The 23,446-nt window shown below is 37.0% G+C and overlaps 1 protein-coding gene across 1 annotated transcript in view; it reads left to right on the plus strand.

Moving 5' to 3' along the window:
- GPR158 (G protein-coupled receptor 158) overlaps positions 1-23,446 on the plus strand; it is a 410,420-nt gene that overhangs the window by 215,896 nt on the left and 171,078 nt on the right. The window contains exon 4 of the mRNA XM_029955110.1: positions 14,826-15,049. Coding sequence (XP_029810970.1) covers positions 14,826-15,049 — 224 coding nt within the window. The remainder of the gene's footprint in view (positions 1-14,825; positions 15,050-23,446) is intronic.

Raw genomic sequence — 23,446 nt, forward strand, 5'->3', positions numbered from 1 at the left:
GAATAGATGTTGTGCTTTGTCAAATGCTTTTTCTGCATCTATTGAAATGATTGTGTTATTTTTATCCTTGTTCTTATTGATGTGATATTTCACATTGATTGATTTGTGAATATTGACCCACACTTGCAACCCAGAAATAAATCGCACTTGATCATGGTGAATGATTTTTTAAAATGTATTTTTGAATTAGATTTGCTAATATTTTATTGAGGAGTTTTGCATCTGTGCTCATCAGGGATATCAGCCTATAGTTCTCTTTTTTAGTGGTGTCTTTATCCAGGTTTCATATCAGGATAACCTTGGCCTCTTAGATTGAGTTTGGAAGTTTTCTTTCCTCTTCTATTTTTTTGAATAGTTTGAAAAGAATAGGTATTAACTCTCCTTTAAATGTTTGGTAGAATTTGCCTGTGAAGTCATCTGGTCCTAGATATTTGTTTGTTGGGAATTTTTTGGTTTTTGATTAAATTTCTTTCTGGTTATTGGTCTGTTCAAATTTCTATTTTTTCCTGTTTGAAGTTTCATAGTTTTTGTGTTTCTAGGAATTTATCCATTTCTTCTAGGTTGTCCAATTTGTTGGCATATCGTTTTTCATAATATTTTCTCATGATTGTTTATATTGCTGTTGTATTGGTTATTTCTCCTCTCTCATTTGTGATTTCATTAGAGTCTTTTTTATTTTTTCATTGATAAGTCTGGCTAGAGGTTTATCAATCTGATTGATCTTTTCAAAGAACCAACTCCTGGTTTCATTGAGCAGTTCTATTGGTTTTTTTTTTTTTAGATTCTCTATCATTTATTTCTGCTCTAATCTGTTTTATTTCCTTCTTGCTGCTGATTTTAAGTTTTGCTTGTTATTCTTTTGTTTAGTTGCATTAGGTATGAGGTTAAGGTGGTTTATTTGAGATTTTTCTTACTTCTTGAGGTAGGCCTGCATTCCTATGAATTTCCCTTGTGGAACTGCTTTTCCTGCATCTCAGAGATTTTGGACCACTGTGTTTCATTTCCTTTTTTCCCCATGTACTTTTAAATGTCTTCTTTTATTTCCTTGTCGACTGATTCATTGCATAGTAGCATGTTATCTAATGTCGATATATTTGTGATCTTTCCAGATATTTTCTTGTGGTTAAGTTCTAGTTTCATAGCATGTGGTCAGAAAAAGTGCATGGTATGACTTCGGTCTTCTTGAATTTGAGGCTTGTTTTGTGGGTTAATATGTGATCTATTCCAGAGAATGTTCCACCTGCACTTGAAAAGAATGTTTGTCATTCAAAGCCATTGTTGCCTTGATTTTCTGTTTAGATGATCTGTCTGTTGCTGTAAGTGGGGTGTTAAAGTCCCCTATTGTCATTCTAATATTATCAGCTAGTTGCTTTATGTTTGTTATTAACTGTTTTGTGTATTTGCATTGCTCCTATGTTGGGTGCATAAATTTACAATTATTATATCTTCTTATTGGATTGTCCCCATTACTATTTATAGTGTCTTCCTTTGTCTCTTGTTACAGTCTTTATTTTAAAGTCTATTTTGTCCCAAATAAATATTGCTACTCCAACTTTCTTTTGACATCCATTTACATAATAGATGCTTCTCCATCCCCCCATCTTCAATCTGTGTCTTTATGTCTAGAATGAGTCTCTTGTATGCAGCATATAGATAGGTTTTGGGGGTTTTACCCATTATGTCACCTTCTATCTTTTGATTGGACCATTTAGTCCATTTATATTCAAAATAATTATTGATGGATATGTATTTATTGCTACCTTTTTACTTTTTTTTTATTTTTGTCTCAAGATTTTCTCTGATCCTTTCTCATCTTTCTCTGTTTCATGGTTTGCTGATTTTCATTAGTGATATTTTTGGATTTTTTCCCTTTATTCTTTGCATATATATTAGTGGTTTCTGGTATATGGTTACCATTTGGTTTGCTTATCATCTCTTCTGTACATAGCAGTTTATATTAAGTTGATTGTCATCTAAGTTTGAACCCATTCTTTTCTCCTCTCTTCCCTACATTTTTGGTATGTGTTATTATATTTTATATCCCTTTTTCGTAAGTACTTTGACTGATTTTTTTTTTACTGCTTTTTTGTTTCCTACCTTTATACTGTCACTTTTGTCTTTCCTTTCCACCCAAAGAGTACCCTTTAATATTTTTTGCAGGGTTTTAATGGTCATGAACTCCTTGAGTTTTTGTTTGTCTGGGAAATTCTCTCTCTCTCATTCTATTCTGAATGATAGCCTTGCTGGATAGAATATTCTTGGCTACAGATTTTTCCCATTTAGCACTTTGAATGAATCATGTCACTCCTTTCGGGTCTGCAAACTTTCTGTTGAAATATTTACTAACCTAATGGGTTTTCTCTTGTAAGTTGCCTACTTCTTTTGTTTTGCTGCTTTAAAATTTTTGTATTTATTATTATATTTTGCAAATTTAATTACACTATGTCTTGGTGTGGGGTCTGCTTTTTGTTTTTGTTTTTGTTTTGATAGGGGTTCTCTGTTCCTCCTGGATCTGGATGTCTGTTTCCTTAATCAGTTTTGAGCTATTATTTCCTCAAATAAAATTTTTGCTCTCTCTCTTTTTGTTCTGGAACTCCTATAATATAAACGTTATTACGTTGCATAGAGTCTCTGAGTTCTTTAAGTTGTAGTCTTGTTTTGCACAATTCTTTTGTCTCTATTTTGTTCACCTTAAGTACTTTTCATCACTGTGTCTTCTAGCCCACTAATTCATTACCCTGCTTTTTCCACTGTGATGTTAATTCCATCAAGCGTGTTTTTCATTTCATTTATTTAGTCCTTTCTCTCTGCTATGTTATCCTTATCTCTCTATTAAGGGTCTCACTCATGCCTTCCACACTTTTCTCTAGTCCAGTAAGTATCCTTATGGTCATTGCTATAAATTCTCTATCATATATCTGCTTCACTTAGATATCTGGCTGTCACCTTGTCCTGTTCTTTCACTGGGGATAAATTTTTCTGTCTCCTCATTTTGCCTGCCTCTCTGTGTCTGTTTCAGTGTGTTAAGAAGGTCAACTATGGGGGGCCTGGGTGGCTCAGTCCGTTAAGCGTCCGACTTCAGCTCAGGTTGTGATCTTGCAGTTTGTGAGTTCAAGCCCCACATCAGGCTCTGTGCCAGCAGCTCAGAGCCTGGAGCCTGTTTCAGATTCTGTGTCTCCCTCTCTCTCTGCCCCTTCCCCACTCATGTTCTGTCTCTCTCTGTCTAAAAAATAAATAAATACTAAAAAAATTTTTTTTAAAAAGGTCAACTATGTCTTCTGCTCTTGAAAGGAATGGCTCTATGAAAGACAGGTCCTGAGGGGCCCTGCAGTGCAGTGTCCCCTGTTCACCAATCCCTGAAACTTCAGAAGAATATCCAGTGTATGTTGCTTATGCCCTGCTGTTGTCTCAGAGTCATGGTTTCTTCCAGTGCAGTCATCGTCACTGACTCTGCCTGTCGTGGGCTGTGCTTACTCTTTGTGGTATTAGTGGGACCCAGACAGGCCAGCTCTGAGGAGTTGTGCCTGCCAGGACCTGGGGAGTGGGACAGGGTGTTAGCAAAATTTGCACTAGGCCAGGTCAGATCTCCTGAAATGATGCACCAGCTGGGAGCTGGGGGTCGGGTGGCTGGGGGTGTGGCACAGGAGCTAGGCTTGGTATGCTGTGGCATCTCTGCACCCTGCAGCTGGATGGGGCCCACATGCTAACAAAATTTGCCCTGAGCACCGGGCTGAGGCTAGCAGGCTTGCAGTATGGGAGTCCTCAGGAGAGCTTGTGAGTGTAGTATGCTGCTAGCAGCCTAGATAACAAAGTGTCTGTGGAGCTCTGCCTCCTGCGGGTGGCAGGGGAGGGAAATGGCACCTCCCATCTCCCTCTTTTTTTCTGAGAAATCCCCCAACATGCTCTGAAATCAGTGTGAACAGATCTGCTCTCACTCACCCACCCCTACCACCCCACCCCTGCCTTGTATAAACTGCCTTCTATAAACTCGTGGGGGTGTGGCACAGCCCACCTCTCAGTTTTTGATGATTGCCTCTCAGCTCAGGATGCTCTCTCTTTAAGGACAGAGACCTAGCTATCACTCACTCTCCTGACTGGCCCACTGCTGAGTCCACTGACTTTTAAAGCTCTAGGATCCAAGCCCCCCTGGTCTTACAAACTCCCACAATTCAGCCTCTCTGGTGTTCAAAGCCAAACAATAAGGGAACTAGTCTTCCCCTTGTGAGCTCTTTGGTGGTTGAGCCCATATCTCTGCCCTCTCCTTGTAGTCCCTTCCCTCCTGCAGGCAGCCTCCCTCCACCTTTCCAACCTTCTTATCCTTTCAGATGCAGCTTCTTCTCTGTATTTACTGGTGGGGTTTGTTCCTCCAGTCTTCAGCTCACTCTCCAGTTTATTGACTTGGATGCAAATGACATCTAGTAAACACGGGCTGGGGAGAGTTCAGGGTCCTCCTACTCTACCATCTTTCTAAGCTCTGGAAACAAATGTACTACATTATTAATGGCAGAAGAGAATTTGTTCTTTTTCCGTTTTTGCTTTTAAATCCTTGGCTATGTCTTACAGAGAGGAAACAAATAGCTGATCTTAAACCTAAATGTGTAGAATGTTAAGAGTGTCTTATGTGAGCCTGTGATAACATCCTACAAATCTGAGTTGTTGAATTTGGCAAAATCTGAAAAGAGAAACTCTTTTGTTATTTTTTTGCTGATGTGAAAGTAAGGTTGCTCCTTTGGTCATGATTTAAGCTTATTGGGCCTCCAGGTCTTAAAAATCCAGTTTTGGTAGTTTGACCAATCCAGTTTGTTAGAGCATCTCACCATACTGCAGTTCAGTTACAATCTACATAACAAAGAATGAACTGAAGAGAGTTCTACTTTTTAAATAAAATAGTTTCAATTGGGAGTGATTCATTGTATTCTGTATAATCTTCAAGAAATTGATAGAGACATAGTATTATAGGGGAAAGAAAAGGACCACAGGTAAAGTAAATTTGTGAATTCATAGGAAAATATTGAACAGCATAGTTAGAATCATCTGTGTAACCTGCCAGATCCCAAACTTGTTCATCTCTCTATGTCCAGCTTCTGGTTAAGCATGTTGTTCAAATCGGGGGAGGGGGCACCATTCGAATTCTTTCCTATGTGAGTGACACCAGAAACAACTGACTTTGGAGCCTAGAAGCTATCATAGCTTTTGTTTGTTTGTTTGTTTGTGGGTTTTTGTTTCCCCCTGTGTCACATACTCTTGACCTACTTCGTATTTTAGCTACTATGATAATTACAGGACATGCTGCCAGGATCTTATCTCAAATGCCCACAGAATTTCTTCCCATTTTTGGCCTTAGGGCTTTCTCCGATGCCCCCTAAACTTGCACTTATCCAGGAGCAGAGAAATTGAAGTCCTCTGGGGACAGCTATCAACCAGTGGGGTTGGTGGTTGCTGCAAAAGTGGGCCAGGCTCTCCCATCCTTTGGAGAGACAAATCTGAGAGGTGTTATATGCAGTTTTAATGGTCCCCCCAGGGAGATTCATTCCCCATGATGTTATCCAATTCAATACTTTTCATTGTCTTTCCTTTCTTTCTTTTTTTTTTTCTAGCTCATCCTTTACTCCTGGTTTTTGGGTCCCAAATCAGCTACCTATCAGATACTTAGCTCAGGCTCAGCTACCTATACTCAGGTACTTAGCTCAGGCTCTGCCTTTGGGGAACCCAAACCAAAGCAGCTTTAAGTTTCTGATGGTGGTAAGTCACATTTAAACCCAGAGAAAATATTTATCTGCTGGTTGGTTGTTTGTCTTTTAAAGCTTTTTGAATTTATAGTTATAGAAAGAAAAAATGCAGTAGCCTTTAAAATTTGAGTCAGAGCCAGTGAAAGTTTTGTGTGACTAAGAATTTTGTTTGACATTAATATTGGAGGACCCTAGGAGTTGTCTCTGTCTATACTTAGTCCTTTGGTGATCTGACACAGTCTCTTGGCTGTAAATGCTATCTATGTACCCATGACCTTTGTGTCCGTATCTTCAATGCAGACCTTTCTTTCAAACTCCAGACTAGACATCCCTACTAGGGTCTCTGGTAGCCATCTGCAAACTGAAATGTCAAGTTTGAACTTATGGCCTTCTCTAAAAACTTCCACATGCATTTTGCTCCATCTTGGTTGTTAGTGACTTCAGCCATCCACTTATTACTGCCAAACATCTAGGAATTGTCCTTGACTCTTTTTCTTTCTCTTTCATGCCATGACCAACTCATCAGAAAGTCCTTTTGACTCCACCTCAAAACTATATCTGAATCTAGCCAAGTTCTACTATTATACTGTGGTCCCAGCTACCATTAAGTCTCACATGGATTACTTCAAGGCTTCTCACTAATTTCCCTGCTTCTACCCTTACCCACTCCACTATATTTTCTCTATTACCAGAATAATCCTATAATAACCTAAGGTATATCATATCACTCCCCTTCTCAAAATCCTACATGGCTGTCTTACTGAAGTCCCTACCAGTGGCCCACAGGTATCCTTTATGATCTGGCCCTATCACTTCTCCGACTTCATCTTCCACTCTACTGCCCCACACTCAATCTGCTCTAGCCATACCAGCCTCTTTGCTGTTATTCATTTGTGCCTGGTATGCTTCCACCTCAGGCCTTTATACCGGCTCTTTTCTCTGCCTGGAATTCTCTTCAGTCACAAGTCATAGTGGATAACTCTGTTACCTTCTTCAAATCTTTGCTTCAATATCACGTTTAGAATGAGATCTATGCCGGGGCACCTGGGTGGCACAGTCGGTTAAGCATCCAACTTTGGCTCAGGTCATGATCTCATAGTATGAGAGTTCAAGCCCCATGTCAGGTTCTGTGCTGACAGCTCAGCCTGCTTCAGATTCTGTGTCCCCTCTCTCTGCCCCTCCCCTGCTTGCTCTCTCTCTCTCAAAAATGAATAAACATTAAAAAAATTTTTTAAAGAATGAGATCTACCCTAACCACTTATTTGAAATCGTATCTCTCACCCCTAGCTAATCTGATACCCTTGACCTTGCTCTCCTTGTCTTTTCTCTTGGCATTTCTCAGTTGTACATACACTATTATTTACCATTATGTTGACTGGTTGTGTCTGTTTCCCTCAGTAAAACAAATTCCACAGCCACAGAGATCTTTGTTTTGTTCACTGATTTATCCCAGTAAAACAGTTCCTGACATAGCATTTGACACTCAGAAAAGAGCTGTTGAATTGAACAACAATTTGTTTCTGTCAAAGTCTGTAAAACTTGAGGTACTACTTTATCAGTGCTTTCTGCATCATACTTCATTCCAAAAATGATTCCGAGTACCTTACAGAATTATTCTTTGCAACAGAATAACAATTAAAGATGAGGAAATTGGGCAAAAGTAAAATATTGGTCACAAAAATAAAACAGGGATAAGGTTAGGTTTTCTGTGTTTACTAGAAGTGGACCACAGATTTGGTCCTAGGCAAAGAGAAACTCGCAAATTTCAATTGGTTAAAAATGATGGAAAATTTAACAAAGCTGAAGGACTTGCCAAATGTCATTAAACTGACTGTGACTGCTTGCCCTGGTCATGTTATAAAGACCAACAAGCTCGAATATGCAGAGCACTTAGTGCGCAGTGCAGTCAACCCTTAAAAAACATAAGGATTTGGAGCGCAAACCCCCTCCCGTCACAAATCCACATATGACTCCTCCCTCCCCCTACTGGAGCTTAACTGCTAAGAGCCTACTGTTGACTGTAAGTCCTACCAATAATATAGAGTTGAGTCATGTATATCTTATATATGTATTATGTACTGTAATTTATTATCAATAAAGCAGGGTAGAGAAAAAATGTTATTAAGAAAATCATGAGGGAAAATACATTTGTAATCTTGTACTATATTGGTTCATAAGTTTATTTTATTTGTTTTTGAAATGAATCACCTGCCATTACCTACATTAATATTACCTTTCGTATATGATACAAAACATTGTAGATGTTAAATGTATTACTAACACTAGACATCAAAAGTAAAAAGATAATATGGAAAAGAAATTCATATTTATTTATAGGTATTACAATTCAGGCAGTGATTAAGAAGTAGTGATATCATTGCCTAGTGTAATCAATACATTCGGTTCCTGGTAGCCAACCCTATATGCTAATGAATGAATCATTATAAATTTTTTATGGCATACAGAATTACAGTCATGTTCATAATATTGTATTGGAAACATTGTTACATTAAAAAAACCACTAACCTGTGATAATAGGCTCATACACAGTTTCTCCAATTGAGAAAGGCAGAGTCTATGGTAACATTAAGTCTTTGAAAGCAAAGTTATAAAATGGTAAGAAAACTAACACCTTGTTAATTTTATATTAACTATCACTTACTGGATGCCTTTGGAAGAATAGATTATCCACTTCCATACAAGTCTTGCACATGATGTTCTATATAATGAATACTAAGAAAGGATGAAGATGGTAACACAGAAATGCCTCATATAGTTCTTGCTTGACAGTTACTAGATTTTCATATGAAGACAAATACACACACAACAAATAGTTTAGTAACTTTATTACATGGTTATTATTTACTGTTATGTAAGTGGAAGTAGCTCACCAAAAAGGTCTTCATCCTCATCGTTTATAGGTTGAACTGGGTATGGAGGAAGAAGGAGAGGGGTTGGTCTTTCTGTCTTGGTGGTGGGGGTGCATGCCGATGGTAGGGGAGGCAGGAGAAGCAGGCACGTTTGCTGTCATTTTACAGAAGTACATCTGTTTTTTCACTTCACTAAAACTGTTTCTATATAGTACCAATCCTACTACCATCATTTGCATTAGTTTTAGCTCCTATATCAGAGAATTGTCCATGTAGTAAAAGAAGTTAAAAGCAGTCCTTATGTCATCAGAACCCTTTTGCTGGATTGTGTGATGTCAATTTGTTTTCTGGTACTGCCCCTTCTACCTCTGCTTCCTCATAACCTGGCACTCGTGGGGAAGCACTCACCTCCCTCCGGTGGTCTTCTTTAATTCCTCTGACATGGTATCTGTTGACTCTTAAATTTCTCCAAGATCCATATCACCCTTTGCCTACCCCACATTTTTTTTTTTTTTGCAGTGGCTCTGTTGCAAATCCCATGAAGTCATGTATAATATTTGTCACATTTTTTTTCCAGCAGGAATTTATTTTGGGGCTTAATGGCTTTTCTGGGTTTCTCATTACAACAATGATGGCATCTCCAATGGTGTAATCCTTCTAGACTTTTATGATGTTTTCTCTGTTGTAGTTTCCTTTCACGGCCATGATAATCATTTTCAGAGAGTACCATGTAATGAGCTTTAAAGGTCCTTTTGCCCCCCCTGACCTAAAGGCTGAATTATAGACATTGTGTTTGAGGATAAATAGAACCATTTGATGCCTTTGGTGTTGAACTCATGGGGTTCTAGGTGGCCAAGGGCATTATCCAATATCAAAAGAACTTTAAAAGGCAGTACCTTCCTGGAAAAGAACTTTCTAATTTGAGGAACAAAGCATTGGTGGAACCAATCCAGAGAAAGGGGTCTTGTTGTCTAGGCCTTCTTGTACAACCAAAAGACTGGCAGCTGGTGTTTTTCTTTTCCCTACAAGGAGTCATATAGATAAGGGCAGTCCTGATCATACACCTAACTGCATTTGCACAGAACAGTAGAGTTAGCCTCTCCTTTTCTGCCTTAAATCCTGGTACTCACTTCTCTTCCTTATTAATAAACATCCTTCATGGCATAACCCATCTCCCTCACACCCCAAACAGGGCATTTTCATCTGCATTAAAAATCTGTTCAGGCACATATACCCTTTCTCCTCAATGATTTAGTTAAAGGCATCTGAGAATTTATCTACTAGTTTTATTTGGCAAAAGCTGCTCCTCTTGTTATCTTGACATTTTTAAAGCCAAACTTCTTCCTAACATGCTCAAACCATCCTTTGCTGGCATTGAATTCTCCAGCTTTAGATACTTCGCCTTCCTTTTGCTTTAAGTTCTCATATAATGACTTCATTTTTTAAAACGCATATTAGAGCCCATAGGTATGCCTTTCTTATAGCAATCCTGTACCCACATAAAAGCTGCATTTTCAATATGAAATAAAAAATATATATCACAAAAAGTGTCAGGTTTCTGGCAGCAGCAACATCCTCACACATTTCTTTCTTTTTCTTTTTTTCCTTTTTTTTCCTCAATTGTCCTTACTCTGGATTCTTTTATCTTGTAATGGCAGGCAGCTGCATCTGCAGACTTCAATCTATGGTGCATATCAAGCAATTCAACTTTTTCTTGTGAAGTCATGACTTTGCTCTGCTTCTCGGGAGCACGGGTAGCATCCCCAGTGGCACTCTATATGGGTGCTATCCAAGGTTGATGGTATTTTGCTAAGCACAGTTTAAAAAAAATATCTGATAAACCCTGAACAATCACTTTTCATACAATTTACTGAAGAGACAAAATGCTCATGCAGAGTTGATTAGCAACAGTTCAGGTTTTAGGAAGATACTGGCAATGCTTGACCTCACAACAGTCACATCAGGAGATGGCTGCAAAATTATTAAAGATGCACAGAATTACTGCCATTAATTTTAAGCACTTCTGATTTAATACTGCGACTTTACATTTGTTTACATTTCTCTCAGTTGTGGAATGGTGCCACGTGTGGTCTGTAAGTGTATCCGCATTTTAAGAAATGTTAACATTTTTTTAAAATTTTGCTTAATGTTTGTTTATTTTTGAGAAAGAGAAAGAGACGGAGTGTGAGTGGGGGAGGAGCAGAGAGAGAGGGAGACACAAAATCCAAAGCAGGCTACAGGCTCTGAGCTGTCAGCACAGAGCCCAGCGCAGGACTCAAACTCATGGACCACAAGATCATTACCTTAGTCGAAGTCAGATGCTTAACTGATGACTAAGCCACCGAGGCACCCCAAATGTTAAATTTTGATAATAGATTTGTGTATATTTTATGATAGTAGATGTTAAAATAGTCTAGTATATATACATATATTTTATGCATTCATGACATGCAACTTTTTCTTAATTTTTCAATATTTCTATGCCATGAAGTTTATCTGCAAGTTTTTTCAAATTGTCAAAATTCTCTAAAACTTTTCAAATATATTTATTGAAAAAATCCATGTATAAGCGGACCATGTTTTTCAAACCCACTGTCGTTCAGGGTCAATTTTATTTTTCAGATTTGAGTGATTCAGGGTTCTATTGCTCATACCATCTGAGAAAATTACACCAATAGATATGGGTAAAGTTTCAAGTTTAATTTGTATTGAAAGTAAATAATATATACTTCTTGGCTTTTAGGCAGCTCAGAGCTTCTTAAACCAATGAGAAAATATCTGCCTATTTAGCTAAAGCAAGAAAGCAAAGATTGGATTAAGAAGGGCTATTTCACAAAATAAAGACTTTCCATAGCTTTTTACTAATTTAACTTTTGTTGTGATTCTGTTTATAGTGGTTTGGTTTATTGAGGAGTGTTTGCACCTGTTAGGAATTACTATCTTTTGTTGCCAGATGTCCAGTCTGTAAAACCATAACTTTAATATCTTGTTTATTCTTTTCATTGTTTCTGATACAGAGGTTAATTCCATCCATATTCTTCCATCTTGTCCAGAAAGGGAAATCCTGACCTCTGTCTTCTAGATTTGTTCTTAGCGGTCTTGACATTTTTGTCACCATCATCAGACCATCTGAATCTTTGAGAACTTTCTTTATCTTACTCAGTACATTAATCTCTCCTGACTTCACTAGCATGACTATCCAGTTTGCACTCAGTTAATTAAGTTATTGTTTTCTTAGTATCCTACACTTTTGTACTTTGTAGCTTTTGACTTGTGTGCCCTATCATTCCTCAAGTTTTTATCTATAGTAGATACCTTTTCTAATCCCTTCAAATGCCACTTGGCCCTACCTTTTACTCCAGTCATTGTTCTATTTCCTGAAAACCTTGAAGAGTGGTATTATGTTTTGCCTCACCTTGGAACCTCATACCACACTTGTAAGTTTCTCATCTGCTCTGGGACACCACTAGAGGCATGGCACAGGATACAGGAATCTGCTCCGAAGTTGTGAGAACACAACCAAAATGTACAGATATTAATGACTGGAGGCTACCCTGATCAATTGAGTGAGATCGATGATGAAAAATTGTTTTCCTCTTTAATCCCTCAGGTTGACTCAGATTCAGGAAGTCTCTGGGGCATTGAGCACCAGCCACCCTGAAGGACTGAAGGCTGTAGCTCTATCACACAGCCTTGTATTGGCTTTTCCTCCTTCCCCAAAATGCCACTGTCATAATCCTCTCTTTCTCTCTCCTTGACCGCTCTATCCTCTGCATTAGTTTCTATGCTACTGGTAATCATAGAAAACAAGAAAAAAAGACCTGATTTGTCTAGATCTCATAGTAAATCATACCATCTGGAGTCTTTTTCTGCCAACAGATCTAACTAGTTATCTTGTGTAATATTGCTGCTTCGATCGTTCATGTGTTCATCTCAAGACCGGCCTTCTTCATTCTCAACATCTATTCTGCCTGAGTTGTTGAGAGGTATAGGACCGCACAAATGGCTTCCACATTTTCTTTGGTCTGTATTTTAGAACAGTTTTCAATGGATTCTCCTCTCTATAGAAAATATTTTTTAAAAAATCTTTAATCCACCTCTACCACTTTCCAGTGTGAGAAGAAGCATCCATTATTCTTAACAGTTAATTTCTCCAGCTGTGCTTTGGATGACATCCAATCCTCCCATCCTTTTCTTAACAGACTTCCCAGTGCCTTCTTTTACAGATCTTGCCTGTCATGGAAGAAAACAAAACACAAACCCAAAATACTTTTTTTTTTCTTTACTTCATCGTTATTCCTATTACCTATGAACTTTTCTTGCTTTTTTTCATTCAAAGGAATATTTATTGAAACAATACTCTATTTTATCACATATTTATTCCTTAGGCCCTAACAACCTATTTCCAGTCTTTATCATTCCTTGGAAACCACCGTCTTAAAGGTCAATGAAGGATAAAACAGTCATTATACCTCATAGCCTTTCCTCAGTTCTCATCTTTGATCACATCCCAATATATTACACTAAATGTAATATATGTTTTCTTTTATGAAATTATAAAAATTTCCACCTATCTATTCTTCCTCTTTACATTCTCTAATTATTGACTTATCTACCCCCAGAGCTCTCTGTAGAGAGCTGACTCTGATCCTTCTCCCACACCCTAGTCTTACATTATTGCTCACTTCTTATTGTCTATTACTCTTAGACGATGAGTTGGACCTGGAAGTTAGCTGCTGTAAAATGGAGATTATCATTCCCATTTACTTCCTCCTTACCTCAGCTCTTCCTTCTAACTTTCTTGTTTTTGAACAATAATACTTTTCTTTAAGGCACGAATGGATTTCTACTTCCTCATTGCATCTTCAATATTTGAAAAAAGAGAAAACAGGTATTCTGATTTATATACATTAACTCATTTAATCCCCGTAGCAATTCACATTTTGTACATAAGTAAACTAAGACCCCCTCTAGTCAAGTGAGTTGCCTAATATCTCAGAGTTGCCTAGGGATGGGAACTATATCTGCTGGATACTAAAATTCATGCACTTTTCACTGTGTAACCGAACAGTCAGTCTTAAACAGCATTGTATACTAGATCATCAAAGAAATACTCAATTATGTTTTTGCTATTGTATTTATTAAGGAAGGAAAGCAGAGAAATACATTTTAGAAAGATTATGAACCTTCTTCATCAAGAGTTGAAAGTTCATAGACTTTCTGTTTAACTTATATTATTAAAATGCTATTTTAATCAGAACACCTCTTTCTCAGATTCCCCAATTCATCAAGGTTGTGTTACATACTGAACAGGGTGATTGTGTTCTACACTAAGCTGGGTGGCTATATTAAATACTAAACCTGGGTATGTATTCACTAATTTCATATTGAGCTCAGAGTTGGAAATAGTTGTTTTTTTTTTAGTTTATGTTATTGATTGGATATTTGTCAATGTTAAACTCAACAATCAAAATCTTTACCTATTGAGCTTCAGAGCTAAATTAAGTTTGATAACTGAGACAGAAGAATCTAAAAGTACAGAGGGGATCAATAGCAGCAGTTAGTTAATAGTGAAGAAGTGTCCTATGAGTAGACAAAGTGGGAAATTACATGATAGCCTATAAGTATGGATCATACTCTGGGCAAAGGATGCACCATCATTAGGCAATTGCACACTTAACAACTGTTGGTTAAGTACCATTTTATCCAATTTAGACCTAATGAACTTAGTAGATGAGCTCCCTGCTGAATTAAAGAGCAATCAAAGCCTCATTTTGGATTCTGTGCCATCTAGGTCAAGAAGTTCCAAAAGTGTTGTATATTACTTGTTACAGGAAAGAGATAAATTTCTTATCCTGCTTTCTGGTTAATTCTTTAACAGATACTTATGGAATACGATTTGTGCCATAGAAAGTATCATTTGGTGATTGGTAGATAATGTCATAACATAAAACTTTTCTTTGCCTTTGAGGAGTTTTAGTTCGTTTTTGTTTTTTTTTTTTCTAATTTTTCTCAGCTACTCTGAATGACATTTTTTTTAAATCCAAGGGATAAAAAGATTTTTTTTGAGTCTAAAAGCAAAGTAACTCTCTCCCCTAGCAAGAAGGTTGCTTAAAAGTCTTTAATAAAAGGGATAAGGAATGAAGAGGTGAGGATGTGTTTTGTGTACTCAATCTTACCTATCTCAGAGGTGCAATGACACTGTGGTTTTATTTGGAACTTTCAGGAAGGGGTCCGGATCACCTTTTGACAGGAAGTGCAAAGGATGTGTCAGAAGAAGCCCATGTCTGCCTACCCTGCAGGGAGGGCTGCCCCTACTGTGCTGATGACAGCCCCTGCTTTGTCCAGGAGGACACGTATTTGCGACTTGCTATCATCTCCTTCCAAGCCCTGTGTGTGCTGCTCGACTTCATTAGCATGCTGGTGGTCTACCACTTTCGCGAAGCCAAGGTAAACCCAGGTACCCTGGTTATGTACTTCCTTTTTCTTATGAAGTGACCTCTTATTTTTTGAAGTAAATTGAGTTTTTCCAAGCCCCAGTTGCCTCTCTGTTTAGCAGAAGGCCTCCTATTCCTATAATATAATTAGAATAGAGTATGAACATGATATTCTTTAGCTTCCTAAGAGAAGTACGGTTTAAAAATATGGAACCTTATTATAACATTTTCTTCTACAGAATGCTTCCCCCTATTTAGTGTGCAGCTTGAGGACTGTTTTGCCTTAAAGGACTCTCTTTCTGTCTCTTAGGCTTCTAGAAAAACTTATTCTGCTAGTAGCCAATGTATTGTTAGTTTTTTCATATCTAGAAAGTCTTTTGATATTTATTATATTCCATTGTTATTTCTCTTAGCCATTGGCAAATGGACTTGACTATTTTTGAGCACATTATACTTTGAAGAATAAATTTATTCATGACCTTATATTTAGTCTTGCATTAGTATCCCAGGATAATAGTGCTTCTGCAAAGAGCTTATGTGGCTTTTGAGTGAGCCTGCCCTTTGGTTCTGCTCTGAGAAGTCAAACAATAGTATAAACAGTAATATGCTTCTTAGTCAGGGGTAGAGGAAATGGTAAAATGTCAGGGTAAACCTTTCTGGGAAGTTGTCTTCAGTTGGTCACCCAATGAATTATATGTAGCCAGTGTTGTTGTCAGTGTTTGTGGCTCTGCTGCTTTCAAAAAATTATCTGTTCTATTGGGGAAAAAAGCCCCATGAAGCCTAAAGTTTTCAGCCATTTCTAAATTCAGATGGCCCTTTCGTGTTAGCAAAGTTGTACAGATTGGTTGTATAAACTGAGCTCACCAGAAGCATAAAGTGTTCCCATTAGAAATTTTAAAAATAAAACAACCCTCTGTGAATGACATCTATTACAAGGCCTCAAGTTAACATAAAAAATAAAACCTTTATTGAGATTCTGGGAGAATGTATCCATTATGTTAATGATATAGACTTTAATGGTTATTTTAAATAGACAGTTTCATTAACACAAGCATACAGCACAAATTAAAATCAGGCTTTTGAGTCAGCCAGAAAGTGCAAATGGGCAAATTGCTCTTCATTTAACCAATACTTTTCTTTCTTTTGCAACAAAATATGTGTTAAAGTGTATATGTAATAAAGAAGCAAGCAAATGAAATTGAGAAATATCTAACCACTGTTACCTAGATAACATTCATCCGTTTTTTTAAAAAACCTATCACTGGCAGAGCAGGTAGAATTGAAAGGTCTATTTAATAAACTGCTCTGAAATCTCTCTATATAAAGTAGTTCATTTACACAGGTGATAACAGATAGTTCTTTATGAAGTTTAATTGATCATAATCATTAATGATTGCTGTGCTAAATGGAATTAATGATACATAATGGGTAGAATATTACATTGGATATTACAAAATCTGAGCTAGTTCTTGCTAGACCAATGTCTTGATCTATGTCAGTGTTACTTAACATTTCCAAAGTTACTAACCTTTCAAACATCTCTGGATCATCATATGAAATGCTACTTTATAAGGCTTTCATAAGAATTAATATCTTCATTTATCATTTGGTGAAATTTCTAAAGCTACAAACTAGCTAGGATAAATAAATTAGATATTATCTAGTTTTAAGATGGTCACCTTTTGAAGAATCAGTTTTCACAGAATGTGACGTAATATAAGAGGGAATATTTTCAGGAAATGCTATAGGTTAATATAATCAGTGCACGCAGATCTTGTATACTGAAGAAAGGAAACATTTGGTGAACTTTTGTCTTCTAATTTCAGTTACCAAAAGGAATGAATAATTGTAAAAGCAGAGAGCCATTTCCAGTGTAAAGATGGCATGTTTATAGCATGTGGTTATTGGCTTTGCTTTTTAAAATTCTCGTGTCTTTATGGCATTTCTTTGCATAAAGCAGAAAACTGATCATCGCTTTTGGAGTAATACTGATGTCTCTCTTACAAGTTTCCCTTTGCATTGCCTACCACCTACCCACTGATAGTATAAAGAACAATCAACTTAAAATCTAAAATTTTATATCTATTTTGACAAAAGAGAAAGACATTATGTGCAATGTAGAGGCATAATATTGTGGGTGAGCGTGCAGACTCTGGAGTCACACTGTTTATATTGAATCCTGTTCAGACCCTTGAATGCTACTACACTTTGGGAAAATTGCTTAGCCTCACTTCAACTAGTTTCCTCCTCTATAAAATGGGGTGTGGGGAGCCTGGGTGGCTTGGTTGGTTAAGCATTGAACTCTTGGTTTCGGCTTAGGTTTATAATCTCACAGGTTTGTGAGTTCAAGCTCCATATCAGGCTCTGCACTGAGAGTATGGAGCTTGCTTGGGATTCTGTCTTTCTCCCTCTCTCTCTGCCCCTCTCCCAATTGCTCTCTCTCTTTCTCTCTCTCTCAAAATAAAGAAATAAACTTCTAAAAATGGGGGTTAACACACTATCTACAAAATAATTTAAAACGGGTTATACACCTAAATACAAGGCCCAAAACTAAGAAACATTTTTTTAGAAGAAAACAGGCATAAATCTTCATGATCCTGGCTTAGGCAAGGTTTCTTAGATACAGCATCAAAAGCATAAATGACAAAAGAAAAAAATAAATAAATTGGGCTTCGTCAAAATTGAAAACTTTTGTGTATCAAAGGACATAACCAAAGAGGTAAAAAGACAACCCATACAACAGCAGAAAATATTTGCAGATTATACTAGTACCCAAAACATATAAATAGTAAAAGGATAACAATTGAAAAATGGGCAAGGGATCTGACTAGATGTTACTGTAAAGAAGATATGCAAATGACCAATGAGCATATGAAAATGCTGAATAACATTAGTTATTAGGAAAATTCAAATCAAGCCTGTAGCAAATGCTAGCATAGATAAAAATAAAAGGCAATACCAAGTGCTGTTCAGGATGTGGAGAAATTGAAACTCGTTCATTGCTATTGGGAATATAAATAGTGTAGCAGCCCCTGAAAAAATTAAACATAGAGTTATGATATGACCCAATAATTCCACTCCTCGGTGTATGCCCAGGAGAATTGAAAACATATGTCTACAAGACTCAGGAAATAACAAATGGTGGCAAGGATGTGGAGAAAGAAAAACACCTCATGCACTGTTGGTGGGATGCAAGCTGATGCAATCCCTGTGGAAAACAATATGGAGGTTCCTCAAAAATATTGAAAATAGAATTTTTATATGATCCAGTAATTTCACTACTGGATATTTACCCCCAACAAGCAAAGATAATAATTTTAAAAAATATACGCACCCTTATGTTTATTGAAGCATTATTTACAATAGCAATGATAAGGAAGCAACTCAAGTGTCCATCTGTAGATGAACAGATAAAGAAGATATGGGGGGTGTGTGTGTGTGTGTGTGCACGCCAGAGGGGAGGTGATTGCCAGAGGGGAGGTGGCTGGGTGGAATAGATGAAGAGAATTTAGAGTACACTTAACCTTGATGAGCACTGAGAAGTATATAGAACTGTTGAATCTTTATATTTTATAGCTGAAAATAATAACAAAAAGAAAACATTTGTATACACAAAAATGTTCACCCAAATGTTTATAGCAGCATATTCATAATAGCCAAAAAATGGAAACAACCCAACCATTCATTAGTTGATAGATGAGTAAATAAAATGTAGTATATCCATAAACTGGAATATTTTTTGTCAATTAAAATGGGTGAAGTACTGAAAAATGCTACATGGATGAATCTTGAAAACATGCTAAGTGAAAGAAAACAGTCATGAAAGAGTATTTATTGCATGACTACATTTATCTGAAATGTCCAGAAGGCAAATCAGCAGGACAAGAAGTAGATTGGTGGTTGTCAGGAGACACAAGGAGGGAAGATGGGGTGTTACTGCTAATGAGTTCAAGGCTTCTTTTTTTGGAGGAGATGAAAATTTTTGAAAAGTAGACTATAATGATAGTTTCACAAATCTGTCAGTGTACTAAAAACCACTGGCTGGTACATTGTGAAATCTTAAGAAAGCTATTATAAAAATTTTACCTGTGAGGTTAATTAATAAATTTTACCTGTGAGGTTAATTAATTACCTCACAGGATCCTTTTGAAGATTTAATGATATAATTTATATAAAGTACCTTACTAGACATTTGTGTTTTGTTATTATATTATTATATTATATTTATTATATTTATTATATTGTATTATTTTAGACCTCTTTGTAAAATTAACAATCTGTTTTTTTCCCATGTTAGGTGCTAAGTATGACATTTAAAATAGTTTAAAAGATAAGGTTTTGAAAAATATAGCCATGCCTATTTGAGCTAAGCAGTGGGATTCCAGGCAAAAATTCATTTAAACTGTCTTTATAATTATAAATGATCATTTTATAGTAATCCTAATAGATTGTCCAGATAGTGGAAATGAACAAAACACCTGTGGTACAGATTCTCTTCTTTTGGCTAACACCTCACTGCGAAGGAATGCTTTGCTGTAAGAAGGAGAGTTTCACTTAACTGGTCTCAGTTTAAAACAAAAAAAACGTTTTGAGTACCCAAGCACCACACGTGCTCATTCACGTATGCATATGCAATTACACAAGTATTTCTATGCTGATAATCACCTTTAAAAAGCATTTACTAGGCATTTATTAAAATGTGGCTTTTATATTTATCTGTATCATTGACTTTACTAAGAATGTCCCAACCTCTACCTTTGAAATAGAAAGTCACAGAAATCTTGAGAGATTATCAGTTATGAAGTCATGGAGCACATGGCCCCTGTTGTATTATTGCAGCGGTAACAGTTTAAAAGCTGATCATGTAAATCAATTTGTTACTAATTTCCTGGGTTTTATTTAGAAAGGTGACAAACCATGAGAAACTAGAATGAAGCAGCCCCTCTTTTCATAGGAAAGAAAACCCAGCCTCTGAGAGATTGTCAGATGCCCAAAGTAACCCATCTCGGTTGGGGTATTTATATTTTGTCTAACACCAGCACCCAGAATAAAATTTCTAGAAGATTGAAAGTATTAATAGATTGAGGCTCAGTGAAAAAAAAGAAAGGGTAGAATTAGTTAGTTGAAATCAAGGGTGGGGTTAACATATGGAATGATTCCATGATTGCAGGCATACTGTTTTTGCCTGTTGCTAGAAAGAACTTTCTGGGATTTTCTAGCAGAAGTACAAAGAGGAGAAAAAAAAGTGAGTTAGGGTTCGTAAAATAAAAACTGACCCGTCACTGAGATAAAACTTGAATATGCCTATCATTAAGTCTTGAGAGATGTTTTTTCTGTGGATTCTTAAATAGAGAATATTGTTAAATTTATTGAATTATAAATATCTTTATAGGAAATAGACATAATATTTTTCACAGCTTTATTTGTTAATTTTTCTGAAATTGTGTTAAAGTTTTAATGTTTAAATATACATAGGCATATCAATTCCATAGAGGTATCACGGATGTGGTCCTGATACTGTGTCTTTGCTATCTAACATTAATGCGAGGATACCTTTGGGATATCTAGATGAGAGTTGGCCAGTGTGCATCACACAGGCCATCACTACAAGGCAGTGATAGACACGCTGGGTCCCCTTTCCCATTTTATCCAGAATTAGCCTCACATCCCCTTTCATCAAGCAGAACTCTAAGCAGTTTCTGTCTATGAAATCTCCTTACCATCTTAGATCTAGAAAAATGGGAGGACTTCACATTCTTCACAAAATTTCATAAATATTGTTGTTTGTTCTTGAGTTTTCAAAAGGTATTCACTGGGTGATGCAGGTTTGAGGTGTCAAGATTGGATGGCAGCTTCTCCATATTTCTATTGAGTGGGAAGCTATGTGCTGCAATATGATAGTGAGTCAAGCTGGTGACAGAGTGCTAGGCAGTCATGACGGTGAAGGCATCTACGCAGACGCCTATTAGGAGGTTAGAATCTGAGACTTATGCTCCTTTTCCTGTTTCTCCAGCATGCGAGCCATATTCTTTCTTCTAGTTCCACCAGGATTTATGTTATATAACATCTTAAATGCTTTTAGTATATAGACTATATTTCATTTAGCACCTATTAGGAATGGATCATTTGAGAACTTAGAACTTAGGCCTCTTTTTTTATTAGACTATTTCTGTGAATTGACAGAAATAACCACATTCACAGATCAAAAATAGAAAAAGTGATGGCAACAACCAACCCAACAGCTGATCCTGTATATCGAGACAGCATGCAAATGTACTGTAATGGCAATAGGAAAAAATTTTCTGTTCTAAAATGAAATATTAGAGACATAAGGTGGTATAGAAATTTGTCTTTAGCTGCACTGCTTCTCCTGGGAAGTCTAATTATAAGTATAGTTAGTTAAATGAAGTTTACTCTTGGGGTGCCTGGGTGACTCAGTCAGTTGAGCAACCGACTTTGGCTCAAGTCATGATCTCACAATTTGTGAGTTCAAGTCCCACGTTGGGGTCCGAGCTGACAGTTCAGAGCCTGAAGCCTTCTTCAGATTCTGCGTCTCCCTCCCTCTCTGCCCCTCCCCTGCTCATGCTCTGTCTCTCTCTGTCTCTCAAACATGAATAAGCATTAATAAAATAAAATAAGGTTTACCCATGCCAAAAATACCAACTCTGCAGTTACATTCCAACAATCATTGATCAAAGGTTAGTTTAACATGCTCTCATTTTATGTATTTTTGATACAGAGAGAAACAGAGCATGAGAAGGGGAGGGGCAGAGAGAGAAGGAGACACAGAACTGGAAGCAGGCTCCAGGCTCTGAGCTAGCTGTCAGCACAGAGCCTGACGCGGGGCTCGAACCCACGAAAGTGAGATCTGACCTGAGCCAAAGCCAGAGGCTGAACCGACTGAGCCACCCAGGCACCCCAACATGCTCTCATTTTAAATAACAGCACAAACTAGATTCCATTATGTTTTTAGGTGGGGTTTTCAGTAGGATACCACAAAGAGCAAATTAAATTTCACTCTGCACAAACATTTAGAAAATGAATTATATACATCTTTCCTTGGGTCCTTGGTTAAAGATTAAATCTGTCAAGAAACAAAATGATTTTGCCCCCAGTGAGATCTAAAACGGCAATTTTAACACAGTATTTTAAAGATGCTGCACATTGGGGCACCTGGGCAGCTCAGTTGGTTAAGCGTCAGACTCTTGATTTCATCTCAGGTCATGATCTCATGGTTTGTGACTTTGAGCCCTGCATCAGTCTCTGCACTGACAGTGTTGATTGAGCCTGCTTGGGATTCTTTCTCTCTGCCTTTTTGTCTCTTTCTCTCTCTCTCTCAAAAATAAATAAATAAAAATTTAAAAATAAATATGCTGCATATTAAATATTTTGAAATTACTTCTACTTTTTTTAAGTGTTTGTTTTTGAAGGAGAGAGAGAGAGAGTGTGGGCAGGGGAGGGGCAGAGAGAGAAGGAGACACAGAATCCCAAGCAGGCTCCAGGCTCTGAGCTGTCAGCACAGTCAGATGTGGGGCTTGAACTCACCAGTTGAGAGATCATGACCTGAGCTGAAGTTGGTTGCTGAACCGACTGAGCCACCCAGGCACCATTTCTACATTTTTAAACAAATAATATGATAAGTAACATATTTTCTATTAGCTATTCTGAAAAGAGAAGTTGATTCCTTATAGCTTAATGATGTCAAGTGTTAGGACATTTTATTTCCAAATGAAGAATTTGGAGGAGAAAAGATATGTTGGAATGGACAGTAGCTTATTCCACTTTTGAAAAAAATCATTTGCTTGATTTATTGTTAGGAAATTTTAGCATGTTTTTCCTGAGCTTAGTAGTTTGGGGGGGGGATGATAGTCAATTTTTAAAAGTGAACATACTGTGGTTTGTGTTTTCTCCTATATTTCTGTAGTAGTTCTTTTTCTTTAAGTAGCAATTAATTGACAAGGGATTTTGTAGCTGCACATTTTTGGTTTAGAAAATTAGATGCTTTTAATATAGAGTGGCTGATTTGTTAATGAAATTCTATTAGGCTAATTATGATGTTCTAATGCCTATGTTGGTGAAATAAAGGGAGATATCACTATTTTATTGTAGTCAATATACATAACATGCAATTTATCATTTTTAAGCTTACAGTTCAGTGGCATTAAGTACATCTACATCACCATGCAACCATCATCACTGTCTGTTCCAGAACTTTTTCATCATTCCAACTGGACTCTGTCCCTCGTGGTAACCTCTCTTCTACTCTGTCTCTACAAATTTGTCTTTTGAAAGTATCTCATCTAAATAAAATCATACACTGTTTGTCCTTTCCTATCTGGTTTATTTCACTTAGCATAATGTTTTAAAGACTTAGAATGTTGGAGCATATATCAAACATTTGGATCTTTTT

The sequence above is a fragment of the Suricata suricatta genome, chromosome 10 (assembly GCF_006229205.1).
Source record: "Suricata suricatta isolate VVHF042 chromosome 10, meerkat_22Aug2017_6uvM2_HiC, whole genome shotgun sequence".
In the NCBI taxonomy this organism is placed as follows: Eukaryota; Metazoa; Chordata; class Mammalia; order Carnivora; family Herpestidae; genus Suricata; species Suricata suricatta.